The 17,300-nt window shown below is 43.7% G+C and overlaps 1 protein-coding gene across 6 annotated transcripts in view; it reads left to right on the top strand.

Annotated features, from left to right (window-relative positions):
• The window catches only part of MSI2 (musashi RNA binding protein 2), a 756,883-nt gene that overhangs the window by 154,004 nt on the left and 585,579 nt on the right, over positions 1 to 17,300 (top strand). For all 6 annotated transcript variants that reach the window (XM_033922616.1, XM_033922615.1, XM_033922619.1 and 3 more), the window contains one exon: positions 14,811 to 14,903. In XM_033922616.1, coding sequence (XP_033778507.1) covers positions 14,811 to 14,903 — 93 coding nt within the window. The remainder of the gene's footprint in view (positions 1 to 14,810; positions 14,904 to 17,300) is intronic.

Here is a 17,300-nt window from a genome sequence, read left to right as displayed (position 1 = left end):
ATTTTTTTCATATATGACAGACTGGCCCTGCCTGGTCCATCCTAAGATGAAACGCACAGTGCAGGGCGCTGCCATTTTGTGAATGATAAGAGGAATGAGTGGGCATGTCCACATCTGCCCTCACTGTTGCTTAGCTGCACGCAAATCACCTTCCATCCGTGAGACACTTTTCTCAATTACTTCCAAGTCCTTTCCTACTAGAGAATGACACGGTTAGCGGATAACCATGGGAAACCATCTCCATGTCATTCTTTAAGGAGAGAGGGAAGAATCGGAGTATGAATGGGCAAAGCCACTGACACTCAAATCCTTGCATTGAAGAATGCTGGTGTAGAATGACTGAGGTTGAGATAGACACTAGAGAATGACAGTCTCTGGTATCCAGAGCAGATATTGTGATGTCATAATGTCTCATTCCATCAATAAGAGCCAAGCTTATCAGTGATGTCACAATGGCTTCATTATCTTATACTTGGCTCACAAAAGCATCATAAGAACATAAGAAGTTGCCACCGCTGAGTCAGACCAGAGGTCCATCTTGCTCAGCGGTCCGCTCCCGCGGCGGCCCATCAGGCCTAGTGCCTGAACAGTGGTCCCTGATTAATTTTGTAACTTACCTCTAATCCCATCCCTATAATCTACCTCTACTCTTATCTGTACCCCTGAATGTAATGTAATGTAATGTAATGTAATTTATTTCTTATATACCGCTACATCTGTTAGGTTCTAAGCGGTTTACAGAAAATATACATTAAGATTAGAAATAAGAAAGGTACTTGGAAAATTCCCTTACTGTCCCGAAGGCTCACAATCTAACTAAAGTACCTGGAGGGTAATAGTGAATCCCTTTGTCTTCCAAGTACCTATCCAAAGCTTCTTTGAACCCCTGTAGCGTGCTCCTGTTTATCACATCCTCTGGTAGCGCGTTCCATGTATCCACCACCCTCTGTGTGAAAAAGAACTTCCTGGCCTTTGTTCTAAACCTCTCCCCTTTCAATTTCTCTGAGTGCCCCCTTGTACTTATTGATCCCCTTAATTTGAAAAATCTGTCCCTCTCTATTTTTTCTATGCCCTTCATGATCTCCTCTAAGTCTCCGCTTTTCCAGGGAGAAAAGCCCTAGCTTTTTCAGTCTGTCAGTATATGAGAGGTCCTCCATGCCCTTTATTAGCTTAGTTGCTCTTCTCTGGACCCTCTCAAGTACCTCCATGTCCTTCTTGAGGTACGGCGACCAGAACTGAACACAGTACTCCAGTTGCGGGCGCACCATAGCATGATACAGTGGCAGGATGACTTCCTTTGTCCTGGTCGTGATACCCTTCTTAATGATATCCAACATTCTGTTTGCTTTCCTTGAGGCCGTGGCACACTGCGTCTTCAATGTTGTGTCTACCATTACTCCCAGGTCTCTTTCAAGGTCGCTCACCCCTAGCGCTAATCCCCCCATTTTGTAAGTGAACATCGGGTTTTTTTCCCCTATATGCATGACCTTGCATTTCCCTATGTTGAAACTCATTTGCCACTTTTTGGCCTATTTTTCCAGTGTTGTCAGATCTTTTTGGAGATCTTCGCAGTCCTCCATGTTATAGTTTGCGATATAGATTGGTGTCATCCGCAAATTTAATAACCTCACATTTTGTTCCTGCCTCCAGGTCGTTAATGAATATATTGAATAGGAGCGGTCCCAGCACCGACCCCTGTGGAACTCCACTCGTGACCCATTGCCAGTCTGAGTAATGTCCCTTTACTCCAACCCTCTGTTTCCTGTCCGCCAGCCAGTTTTTGATCCATCGGTGGACCTCCCCTTGCACCCCATGGTTCCATAGCTTCCTTAGTAGTCTTTCGTGTGGCACCTTGTCAAAGGCTTTTTGGAAGTCAAGGTAAATGATATCTATGGATTCCCCTTTATCCACCTGGCTGGTTACCCCCTCAAAGAAGTATAATAAGTTCGTGAGGCATGACCTGCCCTTGCAGAAGCCATGCTGGCTCGACTTTATGAATGGGCACAACCGCTGACCCTCAAGCTTTGCATTGAAGAATGCTAGTGTATAAGGACTGAGGTTGAGATAGACATTAAAGAATGACACCAGATGGTTTCCTGCAGTTATTCATGGGGCGGGAACGGTGATGAATTTTGTTACCGTGTCATTCTCTATTTCCTACCCCCTTCTAGATTGCTTTGAAGTACAGATAGTTCATCTACCACCACAACTTTATATCCAATGTTCTTTTAGTGTCACCTCTGGCGTTCTCTTGCACCAAGGACGGTCTGTCCTCTAATATTTCTGGTCTGCAGCGGCTCAAATTGGGAACTTGGTGGGGGATGATCTGGTTACTTTCCACCACTGAGCTTGGCCATTTTACTTGATGCCAATGCCTGATGGAATGGTGGGGGAACTGATTGATTGGAGCCTAGGGGCAGAGGTAACTACCTCCCATCTCTGTTCATAGAATTTAATATGCAAAATAATATGAACAGAAGTATAATTGCTACAGAATTATTTGACTTCTTTCTTGGAATCTAAGCCTAGTGCAAGTGTGTCGGTGTTCCCAGGGGGTATAGTTTGGGCAAATATAGGGTGGAATTATCCCTGTAAACACCACATAAAATTATTACATCTTTTATTGGATCAGTGTAAGAATTATCTGTAGAGAGGACCATTTTATAACACATCACTTTAGGTTCAGGGCAGGAAAGTACCTGTTTGCTGTCTGTTTTATAAAGGTGTGAATGTTAACATTCAGGGCTCTGCTTTCTCTGCAATTTATGCAGAATTTGTATCTGTATTTTATAAAGGAAGTGTGTAAATTGAACCTTTGAACATGGTTACACATAGAGGCCAACTGGCTTTGGTTATGGTGCTGAAACCGACCTGAAATTTGTATTTAACCATGTTTTGGTTTTGACTAAAAATGCTGAAAATACTCCTCATTAACCAAAAGTGCTGCCCTCCTGCCTCTTATAGGCCCTCTCCAGGCCCACCTTAGAAGCCCTGGTGTTCTAGTAGCCTCCTGGCCATGTTGGAAGGAGAGGAAAGGCTATAGTAGATGACATGGATAGGCAAACTAGATAGGTCATCCTTGGAGTCATCTTTGATTCCGACCTCTCATTTTCTACGCATATCCAACAAACTGATAAGGACTGTCATTTCCATCTCTATAGTATCACCAAAATTCGGCCATTCCTTTCTGAGTGCATGTACCCTTGTCCAAATTCTCATAACTTCACGCTTGGATTACTGCAATCTACTTCTAACTGGTTTCCCGCAATGCAACCTCTTCCCCTTGCAATCTGTGCAAAACTCTGCTGCACGACTCATCTACCAACCTTGCTACACTCATGCCACCCCTCTCTTTAAGTCACTTCACTGGCTCCCTATCCATCTTCGCATACAGTTGAAGCTCCTATTGCTGACCTACAAGTGTTTTCATTCTGCTGCCCCTCAATATCTCTCCTCTCTTTTCTCTCCTTATACACCTCCCAGAGAACTCCGTTCCTCAGATAAGCTGCCCTTAGCTGTACCCTTCTCCTCCACTGCCAATTCCAGACTTCATTCCTTTCATCTGGCTGCCCCTATGCCTGGAGTAAATTAACCCGAGTTTGTCCACCATGCCCCTTCCCTTCCCTTGTTTAAAAGCAGACTGAAAACTCACCTTTTTGATACAGCTTTCAATCCTTAACCCTACTCCTCCGCCCACCAACCCAGCCAGCTGATTAACCGTTCGTTCCCTTAACTGTATCCATAACATCCTGTTTGTCTGTCTTGTCTGTTTAGATTGTAAGCTCTTTCGAGCAGGAACTGTCTTCTTCTTTGTGACTTTGTACAGTCTGGTAGCGCTATAGAAATAATTAATAGTAGTAGTAGTCGTATGGTCTTTAACTGCCTTCATTTTTCTTTATGTTCATGTTTTTCTGTTCAAAATGGTTGTCATATCTTCTTGTGGGATTCCACTAAGAATGCTGCTGGAGGTACTGTCAGCCATTTTGAACGTGAAGCCGGCATGGGCAGGAGTAACTGGAGATCACTCCTGTCCAAGCTAAGCCACTGGGGGCCACAAGGGCTTCTAAGGTAGGCCTGGGTAGGGTCTCTGGGGTGGGGGTGGGGGGTGGGATGCCATACTAGTTTTGGCTTCAGTTTCAGTCACCCTCTCGTTTACACCTGGGTCACCTAAAAGTACACACGTTCTGGTTATTGCATTTAAGAACATAAGAAGATAAGAATTGCCGCTGCTGGGTCAGACCAGTGGTTCATCATGCCTGCTCATGCGGTGGCCCTCTGGTCAAAGACCAGCGCCCTAACTGAGACTAGCCCTATCAGCGTACATCCTTGTTCAGCAGGAACTTATCTAACATGGGGTATTTCTTTTTCTAACAGCATTTTATGCAGGCCTACTGTATTATGCACTCAAAAATTCCTTTTTAAAATTAACCCCAGAGTGTCAAGACAATGTTATTCATCAGCTTTGTTTTGGGTTAACTGTTTTCCTTCCAAGCTCTCTGTATGATCTCTGGGCTGGAAATCTGTCTCTGTAGCAATGTTTTCAGCTTCTAGTGAGTACCAGTTGTCCCTGCTTTGCCGCTTCGTTTCCTTAATCTTTTATGTTTTGAGCTGGTGACCTTGGTTGTTCACAGCTAGCACAGATAGATGACCATGAGTTTCTGTGTCTGTGCTAAGGGATGAGTTATTTCTGTTCCCTTCTCACTGGCTTTGAACTGTACTGCACTCCAGCATCCAGAAGATTTTATTTTTGCTGTGTCTAACACTAAAATCCCAATCCACAGCTGGGACAATGGGGAATATTGTGCTCTCGACCCACAGAACAGTGAGCCCTCCAGAGACAGAAAAATGCCTACTCTACCTACTTAGGTAACTTTTGGGCCTGCAGATGATATCTAAACAAAATTAGAGAAACTAAATTTATACTGGGGACATAAACTGTACTATGCATGATGGGAATGCAATGAGAACCTGGAACATGATTGCTTAGGTCAGGGGTGCCCACACTTTTTGGGCTTGCGAGCTACTTTTAAAATGACCAAGTCAAAATGATCTACCAACCATAAAATTAAAAAAAACCACAAAGCACACTGTACGCAGAGAAAATGTTAATTATCATTTATATTCCGGGTTTTTTTCAAAGAGGTCAAGGCAGATGAGTTTATGCAATGTTACCTCAGTAACAATTATACAAAAATAGACAGATATACCCCCTCCCTTTTTACTAAACCACGATAGTGGTTTTGGCACAGGGAGCTACGTTGAATGCCCTGCGCTGCTCTCGACGCTCATAGGCTCTCTGCGCTAAGAAACACTATTGCGGTTTAGTAAAAGGGGGCCATAGTGCAAAATATAGACAGCAGATATAAATTCTCAAAATGGACACATTTTGATCACTAAATTGAAAATAAAATCATTTTTCCTACCTTTGTGTCTGGTGATTTCATGAGTCTCTGGTTGCACTTTATTCTTCTGACTGTGCATCCAATATTTCTTCCCTTCTTTTAGCCTCCTGTATGCTTCCTCTCCTCCAGACCTCATTCCCTTTCCCAACTTTTTCTTCCTTTCTCCCTGCCCCCCCTCCTCTTTCTTTCTTTCTCCCTGCCTCTTCTTTCTTTCTGTCTGTCTTTCTCTTTCCATGCCCCCTTTCTTTGTCTGTCTTTCTCTGTCCATGCCCCCTTTCTTTCTTTCTGTCTGTCTGTCTTTCTCCATGCCCCCTTTCTTTCTGTCCCCCCTTTCTTTGTTTCTCTTCTTTCTTTCTGTCTCCCTGCCCTCCCCAATCTACTGCCACTACCATCGGGGAACAGACCCCCCAAGCCACCACCACCAAGTTCTGAGCTCTCCTTGCTTCCCGACGCTGTAAAGGGGACGCAGGAGCACCAGGCTGAGCAGCCTTCCCCATCCGACGTCAATTCTAACGTCAGAGAGGAAGTTCCGGGCCAGCCAGGTAGTGATTGACTGGCCTGGAACTTCCTCTCTTGCATCAGAATTGACGTTGGGTGGGGAAGGCTGCTCGGCCCGGCGCTTCTGCGTCCTCTTTATGGCATCGGGAAGCAGGTAGATCACGAAGTCAACACGAGTTGATCACGGAGCCCGGGATGGGCTCCTTGATCGACTCGCGTTGCCTTCGTGATTTACTAGTCAATCGCGATCGACTTTTTGGGCACCCCTGGCTTAGGTAATCAACGACTGATGCCAGACCTCCAGGCTGCTAAAACCATCTTTCTGCTTATATGATTAGGGTGAAGGTTCAGAAGATGTTGCATGTTTAGTCTGTAACCATAGGAAATTAGTTTTGTTAAACACACTTTTTTTTTTTTTTTTTTTGAGGAGGAGAGGTTGCCAAACAATTTTCTTCTGCTTCTATTACTATTTATAATTTCTGTAGTGCTGTACATTTAAACATGCAAGAGATGGTCCCTGCTCAAAAGTGCTCACAATCTGATTATAGCAGACAGGACAAAAAGTGTGAATCTATACACGGTGCTCAGTTAGGGACTTACAAGGGGAATGATGACTTGGATAGGGGACTCTTAAGAGAATGACACAGATATGGGCGCCTTACAAGTTGGTTGGGTTAGGACTTAAATGCAGATTTTAAAAAGTGGGCTTTCAGCATGGGTTTGAATACCACCCAGAGATGGAGCCCGATGTACCGAGTCAGGTAGGTTGTTTCAGGCATACGATGCAGCAAGGTAGAAGGGACAGAGTTGGGAGTTGACAGTAGAGGAGAAGGGTACTGACAAGAGAGACTTACTCGATGAACGGATAAGAGAGGAGAGGGAGAACTGAGGAGCTCCAGAGTGAATACACTTGTAGGTCATTAAGAAGAGTTTGAACTGTATGTGGAAACAGGGAGCCAGTAAAGTGACTTGAGGAGAGGGGTAAGCCGTAATAATTCCTAGTCGACATTTGCGGGATACAAGAATCGGTATGGTATGATGTAACAACACTGGTGGAATATGAGGCATGCAGCAGAATTCCGAACAGATTGAAAGGGAGAGAGAGATGACTTAGCGGAAAACCTGTGAGAAGCAATTTGCAGTAATCCAGGTGAGAGATGGCTAGATCACAGATGAGGTTCTTGGCAGTGAAAGAAAAAGCTAGATTTTAGTGACATTATAAAGAAAGAATTGACATGTTTTGGTGGTCTGTTGGGTATGCAAAAAGAAGGAAAGAGATGAGTCAAAGATGTCACCGAGGTTGCAAGCCAATGAGACAGGGCGGATGAGAGCATTATCCACTGAAACAGAGATCGGAGGAAGGAGAGTAGCAGATTTAGGAGGAAAGATAAGGAGTTCAGTCTTGGCCTTGTATAATTTTAGATGGCAGCAAGACATCCAGATAGCAGTATCAGACAGGTAGGCTGAGACTAGGGCCTGGATTCCTGTATAAATTTCAGGTGCACAGAAGTAGATTTGCAAGTCATTAGCATAGAGGTGATACTGGAAGCTGTGAGATAGTAGAGCACCAAAGGAAGAAGTGTAGATGGAGAAAACAAGCCGCCCCATAGTGAAATGGTGGAGGAAAATCCTCCAAAGCTTTCTCTAAAAGCGTGATGGGAAAGATAAGAAGAAAACCATGAGATAAGAGCCCTGAAACCCAAGCGAGGACAGCGGCACTATGAACCTTATTTGCCACCATATTTTATTCTCCGCCTCCCCCCCCTCTCCTGAATCCAGTCATGGCAATGATAGCTCTCAGCCGGGGATCGTGGGGACTCTACAATCAGTGATCCTAAATGCAGCTGCTTTTTGACAAGCACTGTGATTTTTGCATCCTACAAATTTCTCCCCCCCCCCCCCCCCAACCAGGTCTGTGAGTGCTGCCTTTCCCATGTCTAGCCAAAATGGGGAATGGACTACCTGACCTGGTAACTGAGGGCATAAGTCTCTCCCACGGGCTACTAGTCTGGCTCATGTTTAGTCTTCTTTAAAACTGTCTGGTCATTGTTGCGTTTGAGACAGAAGACATTAGCGGGAAGGTGACACAGATGGGCAGTATGGGACCCTGGGATCCTGATGCATATCTCTGGATACGATGAGCGCTGGCAGCTGGGGAATGGTGGTGTAGTTTTGGCTTTTGAGTGTTTCTTTAAACACATTTTTATACGCTGTCACTAGATAGCTCTAAGCTGCAGCACTTCAAAATGCAATTTATAGCATAACCCCCTAGGCAGTTCTTTAATGGCTCTTACTTTTTCTTCTTTTTTTAACATTGTTGAATGGTAATTTTAGCTCTGATCAGTTAGTGGAAGAAGTGCTGCATTTGGGTGGTAATTTTGGAAGCGTCCCTGTTGCTGTAAATTCAGTGGGCTAGTTTTACCCATAGATTTAACATAAATGACCCAATATTCAGCTGGTGGAGATCAACATTTTGATGACTGCCCCTGTCATTGAACCCAGAAATTCAGTGCTGGGCCATGTCTTGGCAACGGCATTAAATACCGGCTAATGCATAACCGGTTAAGTACGATATTCAGTGATTAACGGGCTATGGATCACCACATAAAGATAGGGCTGACTTTTATTTGATCTTATTTATGCAGTTAACGAGGGGGCGCTGAAAAGTTCTCAGCCCAACTAAAAAGGGAATGACATGGAACCATGAAACTTAGAAGTTATTCCACTTGTTCACCCCTAAATTCAACACACTTGACACATCATGTCTGAAGTTTCTGTAACCCTTCCAAAACATACTCTGATGTTTGGTCACTGAGATACTGCTCCGTTGCTGCAATCGTTTCCGAATCACATGAAAATTGTCGCCCTTTCAAACTCATTTTAAGGTTTGGAAACAGAAAATAGTCAGAGCAATATCTGGGGAGTAGGGTACATAAGTACATAAGTAGTCGCCTCCGCCGGGGCAGACCAGAGGTCCATCCAGCCCAGCGGTCCGCTCACGCGGCGGCCCATCAGGCATATTGCCTGGTCAGCAGTCCCTGACTAATTTTATGCCTACCTCTACACTTATCTCTAAACCTTCCACTGCTCTTATCTGTACCCCTCAATCCCATTGTCCTCCAGGAACCTATCCAGGTCATCTTTGAAACCCTGTACTGTGCTATTTCCTATCACGGCCTCCGGAAGGGTGTTCCATGTGTCCACCACCCTCTGTGTGAAAAAGAATTTCCTTGTGTTTGTTCTAAACCTGTCCCCCTTCAATTTCATCGAGTGACCCCTTGTTCTTGTGGTTTCTTTCAAATTGAAAAATCTGTCCTTGTCAACCTTTTCGATGCCCCTCAGGATCTTGAAGGTCTCTATCATATCTCCTCTGAGTCTCCGCTTTTCCAGGGAGAACAGCCCCAGCTTCTTCAGTCTGTCAGTGTATGTAAGGTTTTCCATACCCTTAATCAGTTTAGTTGCTCTTCTCTGGACTCCCTCAAGCATTGCCATGTCCTTTTTGAGGTACGGTGACCAGTACTGTACACAGTATTCCAGATGCGGGCGCACCATAGCCCGGTACAGTGGCAGGATGACTTCCTTCGTTCTGGTCGAGATACCCTTCTTAATGATACCTTAAGTAGTTGGGCTATGCACGGAAACTCCAACTGTGTCAAAACATCCATCATTTTGCCAGCCTTGTGAGCAGGTGCATTGTCTTTCTGATGACACAAAGTTGTTAAATTGCAAGAGGACCTTGTGAGACTGGGCATCAAAATGGCAGATGTCATTTAATGTGAGCAAGCGCAAAGTGATGCATGCGGGGAAAGAGGCACTGGAAAAATATCTACATGGTACAGGGTTCCACATTAGTCGGCGTCACCCAGGAAAAGGATCCAAGTATCGTCATTGAGGATACGTTGAAACCCTCAACTCAGTATGTGGTAGCGGTTAAGTAAGCAAATAGAATGTTAGGAATTATCAGGAAAGGAATGGAAAACAAAGGTGAATATGTTATAATGCCCTTGTATCACTCCATGGTGCGGCCGCAGCTTAAATACTGTGTCAAAAAAGATATTGCAGAATTAGAAAATGTACAGAGAAGGGTAACAAAAATGATAAAGGGGATGGGATGACTTCCCTAATGAGGAAAGGCTAAAGTGACTAGGGCTCTTTAGTCTGGAAAAGAGACAGCTCAGGGGAGATATGATAGAGGTCTATAAAATACTGAGTGGAGTGGAATGGGTAGATGTGAATCGCTTGTTTACTCTTTACAAATACTAGGACTAGGGGGCATGTGAGGGTGCTACTAAGAAGTAGATTTAAAACAAGCCTGAGAAAATATTTCTTCTCTCAACATGTAATTAAACTCTGGAATTTGTTGCTGGAGAATGTGGTCAAAGCAGTTAGCTTAGCAGGGTTTAAAAAAAAAAAAAAAAAAAGTGTGGATAATTTCCTAAAAGAAAAATCCATAAGCCATTATTAAGATGGACTTGGGGAAATCCATTGCTTACTCCTTGGGATCTTGCTAGGTACTTGTGACCTGGGTTGGCCACTGTTGGAAACAAGCTACTGAGCTTCAGCTGTCCCAATATGGCAGCACAAAAAGAGCTTACAACTATGCCAAGTACACCACAAAGAGCAAACTTAAGGGGGTGGGGAAAGCAACTTAATTAGCAAGTTAAATACTGTTAGCAATATTTTGAAATAATATATATTTGTAACCAGTACTCCATCATATCAACTGCCTGTATGTGGTTGGCATGATGGCAAATTGCCAACGATTTTAACCTGTACAGTGTGGCAGGTGTGGTTCTAGCTGCCAAGTTGGTTTTTTATCTACCGTTAAATATAAAACTGTTTATATATAAAACTCACAGGCATCATGAAACTACCATACAACACAGAGGTTTCAAACTTACAAGCCTCATTTCATAAATAATGCACACTATTATTTTAAATTTACATGGGGGTTTTTTCCAAGTATTTTTTCCCAGTCCTTCAATATAATCTCCCTGCTTTGCAATGACCAAGTCCCAACGTCCTGGAAGCTTCATTATTCCATCCAAAACACCATTTTTGTTCAGTTGCCGAATGGCTCGGGTACCGTTGGAAAAAAACTCTTCCAGAGATGCAAAATGATGTCCACGCATAGGTTGTTTCAACTTTGGAAAAAAGTTGAAGTCTGGTGGACTCATGTCTGGACTGTAGGGAGCATGCGGTAACACCTCCCAGCCGTATTTGCATAGTTTTTCTTTTTAATTTTTCATTTTAAAAAATGCTTTAAAATCTATATAAGTAACGGCCAAAACAATTTCGACGAGCTCAATCAAAAGTCAAACAAATGATGATATTTGCTTATGATCATTACAGACAAAGTTCCATGTGGAAGAAGTGTCACAGCAGTGTATTATCGTGATTTTTTTCAAAAGCGCAGAAAAATGCACAAAACCCGACCTCAGTTGCTCTTGGCTGGGCCACTCATTCTTCACGACAACGCTTCCCTGCACATAAGGAATGTCGTCATTGAAAAACTATGCAAATACGGCTGGGAGGTATTACCTCATGATCTCTACAGTCCAGACATGATTCCACCAAACTTCCAAAGTAGAAACAACCTATGCATGGCCATCGTTTTGCATTTCTGAAAGAGCTTTCTTCCGCTGGTACCTGAGCCATTCGGCGACTGAACAAAAACTGTGTTTTGGATGGAATAATGAAGCTTCCCGGACGTTGGAACTCGGTTGTTGCAAAGCAGGGAGACTATATTGAAGGACTGTAAAGAAGAAATACTTGAAAAAAAAACAAACAAACATGTCAATTAAAAAAAAAAATAAAAAAAAAAATAGTGTGCATTATTTATGAAATGACCCTCGTAAATTAACCTCTTCCCCCCCTTTCTTGCGTGAAACTTCTGTTTTATGCAGACCCCTCTTGCTTTTAAAATTACCCATCAGTCCACTTTGTTCAGAACCTGTCTGGCAACAACAACCTGTTATGAAATTACTTTTCCTGTTAGGTGAAAGTTGTTGTTTTTATCCTACGTAGTGGAGAGGCCACAGTAAGTTACACAATGGGAGGTAATAGATGCACTATAGCCAGTATGTTTGGAATTAAAAAAAAAAAAAAAAAAAAAGAAAGTAATTTTTAGTCTTTGTGACAGCCATTGTTATCCCAGAGAATGAAAGCTAGACAGGGGATTAGGTAAACAAGCGGCAATATTTCTAAGTAATAAAAGAGATTCTCTGAGAAGTAGTTCAGTTTATAAGTAATTAGCTTTCTTCTGAAATTAAATTACATTTTAAGTCATTTGCGATGTCAATGAAAAACTCCAAGTCTAGCAGCTGGTGAGAAATGAGTGCGAGTCTGGGACTTAACTAGTCTGTTCTTGTGACTTCTGGGTACCTGTAATAAACATGCATGAGATAAATTTGTTTATGTTGAAAATCAGGATAGATTTGGGAGGCTCCGCCTTACAATTTCCTCCTGAGAAACCTTAGAAATTTAATTTCTTCCTGTCCCCGCCCTTCTCTACTCAGTCTCACCATTCTGGAAGCTGGACTCAGATGTGCTAAAAAGTCTCATCTTATGTCATTATCACTCAAACTTTTTTTGTTAGCTCCGGCACACTAAACAGAGCAAATGTTTATCGCGGCACATTATAATTGAAATTATAAAATTGAAAAACCAACAAAAAATTTGAGTTTTTAAATTAAAAATTCTTTAAGCTATGTAACAATGGCAAAACTGAAGGTAGATAGAATAGAATTGCTAATCAATGTGATGGATGTGCTTGTTTTTGAGTTCAAAATGTGGCGCGATAGTCGACAAGCAAACACACACATTTCATCATCCACCATCTGCAGTCGTTCTCTTTTTTTCAATTTAATTTGTCAGATCTGAAAATCCAAGTTCACAAAGATAAGTAGATCCAAACAGTAACAAAACCTTGATTGCTTGGTTGCTCAGATTAAGGTAACTACTGTCTGAGTGGTTGTATCCTTACGCAAGCAGACATTGACAGACTCTTGTGTACGCGATGTACATGTCATCTATTCTAGTGTATACTTATGGAGGGAATTTTTTTTTTTTTTTAAAGTAAAATTTTGGAATCTCTCGTGGCACACCACTATGTCGTGGCATACAGTTCGAGAGATATGTGATTGGGGCCTTGATGCACTAAACAGGGTCAATAAAATTGCGTGGGTCCGCTGTGGTCTGATTTTGGGCCGATTTCAAAAGAGCACGTGATGTTCAAACAAGTTTGCGTGCAAATGATTTGAGCGGAGGTTTGTTGTAATCCCCGTACGATCTCGCCGATGAATCGTTGTGAGAGTGACTCACACACGTGCGCATTTCTTTCTGTTTCTCAGTTGGTGTGCAGAGTCTGGCTTAATAGGGTTTCATTTGTGTACAATAGTACTTTTACTTTGTGGGTTTGTATTTGAAGAGGGTTTTTTTATGTTTTTTTGCATGTGTGACTGAGGCCAGGTGTTCAGGTGGGCATAGAAGTCCAGAAACTGTGTTGTGGCCCCAACTAGGAAGATGTTTGTTGGCTCTCCTTCAATTTTTTGGGATGCGAAACAGCCCCAGCTAAAAAAATTAGTGATTATGGCATGATCCCTGACAAATGACATGCACATACCCAAATTTCTAACCTTGGTTTATATTCAAGTCAACCTTTTATCCTCGTTTTTCTGGGAGAAAAGGTTACTTCGGTTTATATTCGGATCAGTTTATATTTGAGTATATAAGGTACTTGGTCTTTTACTTCTAAAGTGCCCCATTCCAGTCTGGATCATCCATGACTGACAAAGTACATTCTTGCCCTGGAAAATATATCAAAATCTTTTTATTGGTATATCAAGAAAACAAAGAATACAATACTGAATATATCAAACACAATACATCTACATAGAACAACACCCATTGTAAATCCCCACTCCTACCCAAAAACCTTTCAGCAATCTAAAGCAATAGAACTGAGACACCTAGACTCTTATGGTGACCCAGCAATCCCACCTATCCCTTGGAAAATCTTTAAAGCAGCTTGAACCTTCCAGATCTCTGTTCGGTTGTTCCTTGGCTCTAGCATTTCCCATCTTGACCTCGTTTCTGGACTTCATTTCTTTTGGATCTAACGCATCTCTTTTTACATTTTGTTAGTGTGAAAGGAACAGTTCCTTTGTTATGGCTATACCCCTTATTTTTAAATCTTTCAACTGTCCATGCTGTATTCATACCTGATTTTTAAGAAATGTGTGTGTGTTGGTAAGGTGTTTGAGTTGGTTTTTCGATTTCTTGACTAAAAGAAGATATTGTATAAATAGAGCAAATTCAAATTCTGATTTATTGTAAATTTGCTGAGAACTTTGATATATTATTTTAAAATATTGTTATCCACCTAGAATCTGATTGACGATTAGAACGGGCTATAAATGTTATATAGCAGTGTATCGCAAACTGTGTGCCATGTGAAATTCCAGGTGTGCCGCCGGTTGCCGAGGAGAGAGACACATCCTGTAGGCGGTCAGCTGGTGCTGTCGCCTCTCCATCTCCCTGGCGTCTCTCATCCTCTTCTTGCCTTTTCTTTTTCAGCACCCTCCCACTGGTGTCTCAGGACCCCGTCTGGAGGGCCTTTGTGCATGCATGGATGTCAACGTGATGATGCCAAATGCCCTCGAGCCGCTGCCCCCAATTTAGTGTGTACCGGCTCGCAAAGTTTGCGAGACACTGTTATACAGAATAGAATACTTAAATGTATGAAAGAAGATGCTTTAGGTGATCTGAAAATCTTTACCTGTCCCCAGAATTGCTGAAAATTGGAGCATTTAATTTTCCTGTTAATTTTAGGCTAGGAATGACCTCTGCATTGGTGCCTTTCTTTCCATGTTTCATTGTAAGTCTGATGAAAGTCTTATTCTGTTACAGATGGTCACGAGAACAAAGAAAATATTTGTCGGTGGATTATCAGCAAATACAGTAGTGGAAGATGTGAAGCAATACTTTGAACAGTTTGGCAAGGTAGGTACAAGGGAAGTGGTGCTCATGTCTCTAATGTTGACTGGGTGCACTACTTCTAACGAAAGTCTTTTGTCTGAGATCCTATCCAGTTCAAATAAGACTCTTGTCATTGGTTCTCCCTATGTCTTTCATGTCATATCGTGAACAACAAACTTAAGCTTTGGCTACTGTAGAGCCAATGCTGCGCAGGGACTGTTGGGCTGTGTTCCTTTTCCCCTACTTGCCTGACGGATTGATGCTTGTTTGCTCTAACTTCCTTTGATCCAAGACTACTAGGAATAGAATGGTGGAAACAGCTCAAGACCCTAGTATTATGCCATGGTTTTTGTTTTCCAGAATAGTCTGCGATATCACATCACTCAGATGTGGCTAGAATGTCAGATTGTTAAGATGACGGGACTAGAGAGCTGCAAGGGAACGGGGACGACGGTAATCCTGCGGGACACGCGGGTTCCCCCTTCGGGTCGTGGGGATCCCGTGGGGATGCCCCCCTAGGGTCACGGGGATCCCGTGGGGATGCCTCCGAGGGTTCCTGCGGGGTTGGATGCGAGGCTCGTCTTCTCCCTACCTGCCCTGCCGTAGCACACAGCCGATCAGAATGGAAGTCTTCCATGATGTCAGCGCTGACGTCGGAGGGAGGGCTTAAGCAAAGCCCTCCCTCCCTCCGACGTCAGCGCTGACATCGGGAAGACTACCGTTCCGATCGGCTGTGTGCTGCGATCAGCAGTGGCGTACCAAGGGGGGGCGGGGAGGGCAGTCCGCCCCGGGTTCAGCCATGGGGGGGGGTGCACAGCCGGCCAGGTCCCCTAACCTTTGTGGCGCTTCCTCCGACCGACCGACAACAGGCCTGGTCCAACAAACCTCCCTGCCCTGTAGCCGCAAATCTAAATTACTTTCTTACAGCAGCTTCAATACTCCAGCTACTGTAAGAAGGTAATTTAGATTCGCGGCTACAGGGCAAGGAGGTTTGTGGGACTGGGCCTGTTCTGTTGTCAGTCGGGCAGGGAGAGAGAAAGGGAGGAAAGATGGAGTGGAGAGGAAAAGACGCTTAAGGTAAAACTGAGGGGGGAGAAGGATGCTGAAAGCACTGGGGAAGACAAAGGGGTGGAGAAGGATGCTGAAAGGACATGGGGAAGACAAAGGGGTGAAGAAGGACGCTGAAAGCACATGGGGAAGACAAAGGGGTGGAGAAGGACGCTGAAAGGACATGGGGAAGACGGGGGGGGTAGAAGGACGCTGAAAGGACATGGGGGAGAAGGACACTGAAAGGACATGGGGAAGACGGAGGGGGAGAAGGACACTGAAAGGACATGGGGAAGACGGAGGGGGAGAAGGATGCTGAAAGGACATGGGGAAGACGGGGGGGATAAGGACGCTGAAAGGACATAGGGAAGACAGGGGGGAGAAGGACACTGAAAGCACATGGGGAAGACAGAGAGTGGAGGACACTGAAAGCACATGGGGAAGACAGAGGGGGGGAAGAAGGACGCTGACAGGACATGGGGAAGATGGGGGGGAGAAGGACACTGAAAGGAAATGGGGGAGAGAGAGTGGGGAGAAGACGCAGGCAGGGAAGAAGACAGAGATGCCAGACTATGGGGGAAGCGGAGGGAAGAAGATGGGTGCCAGACCAATTTGGAAGGGGGGAGAGGAACAGTAACAGAGCAAATGGAAGACGCAGAGAGAAGAGAGATAGTGGATGGAAGGAATTGAATGAGAACATGAGGAAAGCAGAAACCAGGCAACAAAGGTAGGAAAAAAATTATATTTCTTTTTTTTTTTTTGCTTTAGGATAAAGTAGTATATTAGTTGTGTTGATAAAAATTTATAAACATTAGAGGCTCTGGTAGAAACCCGTTTACAAAGTATGTATTCTTCCCAATTAATATTTCCAAATTAATAAAGTCTTTTTGCTTGTTTGTAAATGGGTTTCTACCAGAGCCTTTAATTCAGTAGCATAATTAAATGAAATTATTATTTCTGTAATTTATAGGGACGGGTGGGGACGGAGGGGATTCCTCGCGGGGACGGATGGGGATGGAGGGGTTTCCTCGTGGGGATAGGTGGGGACGGAGGGATTCCTCGCGGGGACAGGTGGGATTCCTCACGGGGATGGGTGGGATTTCTGTCCCCGTGCAACTCTCTAGACGGGACTGAAGAATTTCTTTTGGGAATAATTTGGGTTAAAATGGAGAAGCTTTGGGTTTCAGAACTTTTCACACAATAATGATAATGAAACTAAGAGGATTGAGTCTGGATTTTTGTTGGAGAACTGCTTATCTACTGAGGACACCAGCCCAGGAACAGGGCTTGAGGTTTTGTAGATAGCCACTAGGGATGGTGGAGTGTGCGAGGAGAAGGCATATGAAGGGTTTAACAGGACCATAACAAGGTACA

Source organism: Geotrypetes seraphini, chromosome 15 (genome assembly GCF_902459505.1).
Source record: "Geotrypetes seraphini chromosome 15, aGeoSer1.1, whole genome shotgun sequence".
Lineage (NCBI taxonomy): Eukaryota > Metazoa > Chordata > Amphibia > Gymnophiona > Dermophiidae > Geotrypetes > Geotrypetes seraphini.
The sequence above is the reverse complement of the archived record's forward strand: the minus strand, read 5'-3'. Positions and strand labels throughout refer to the sequence as shown.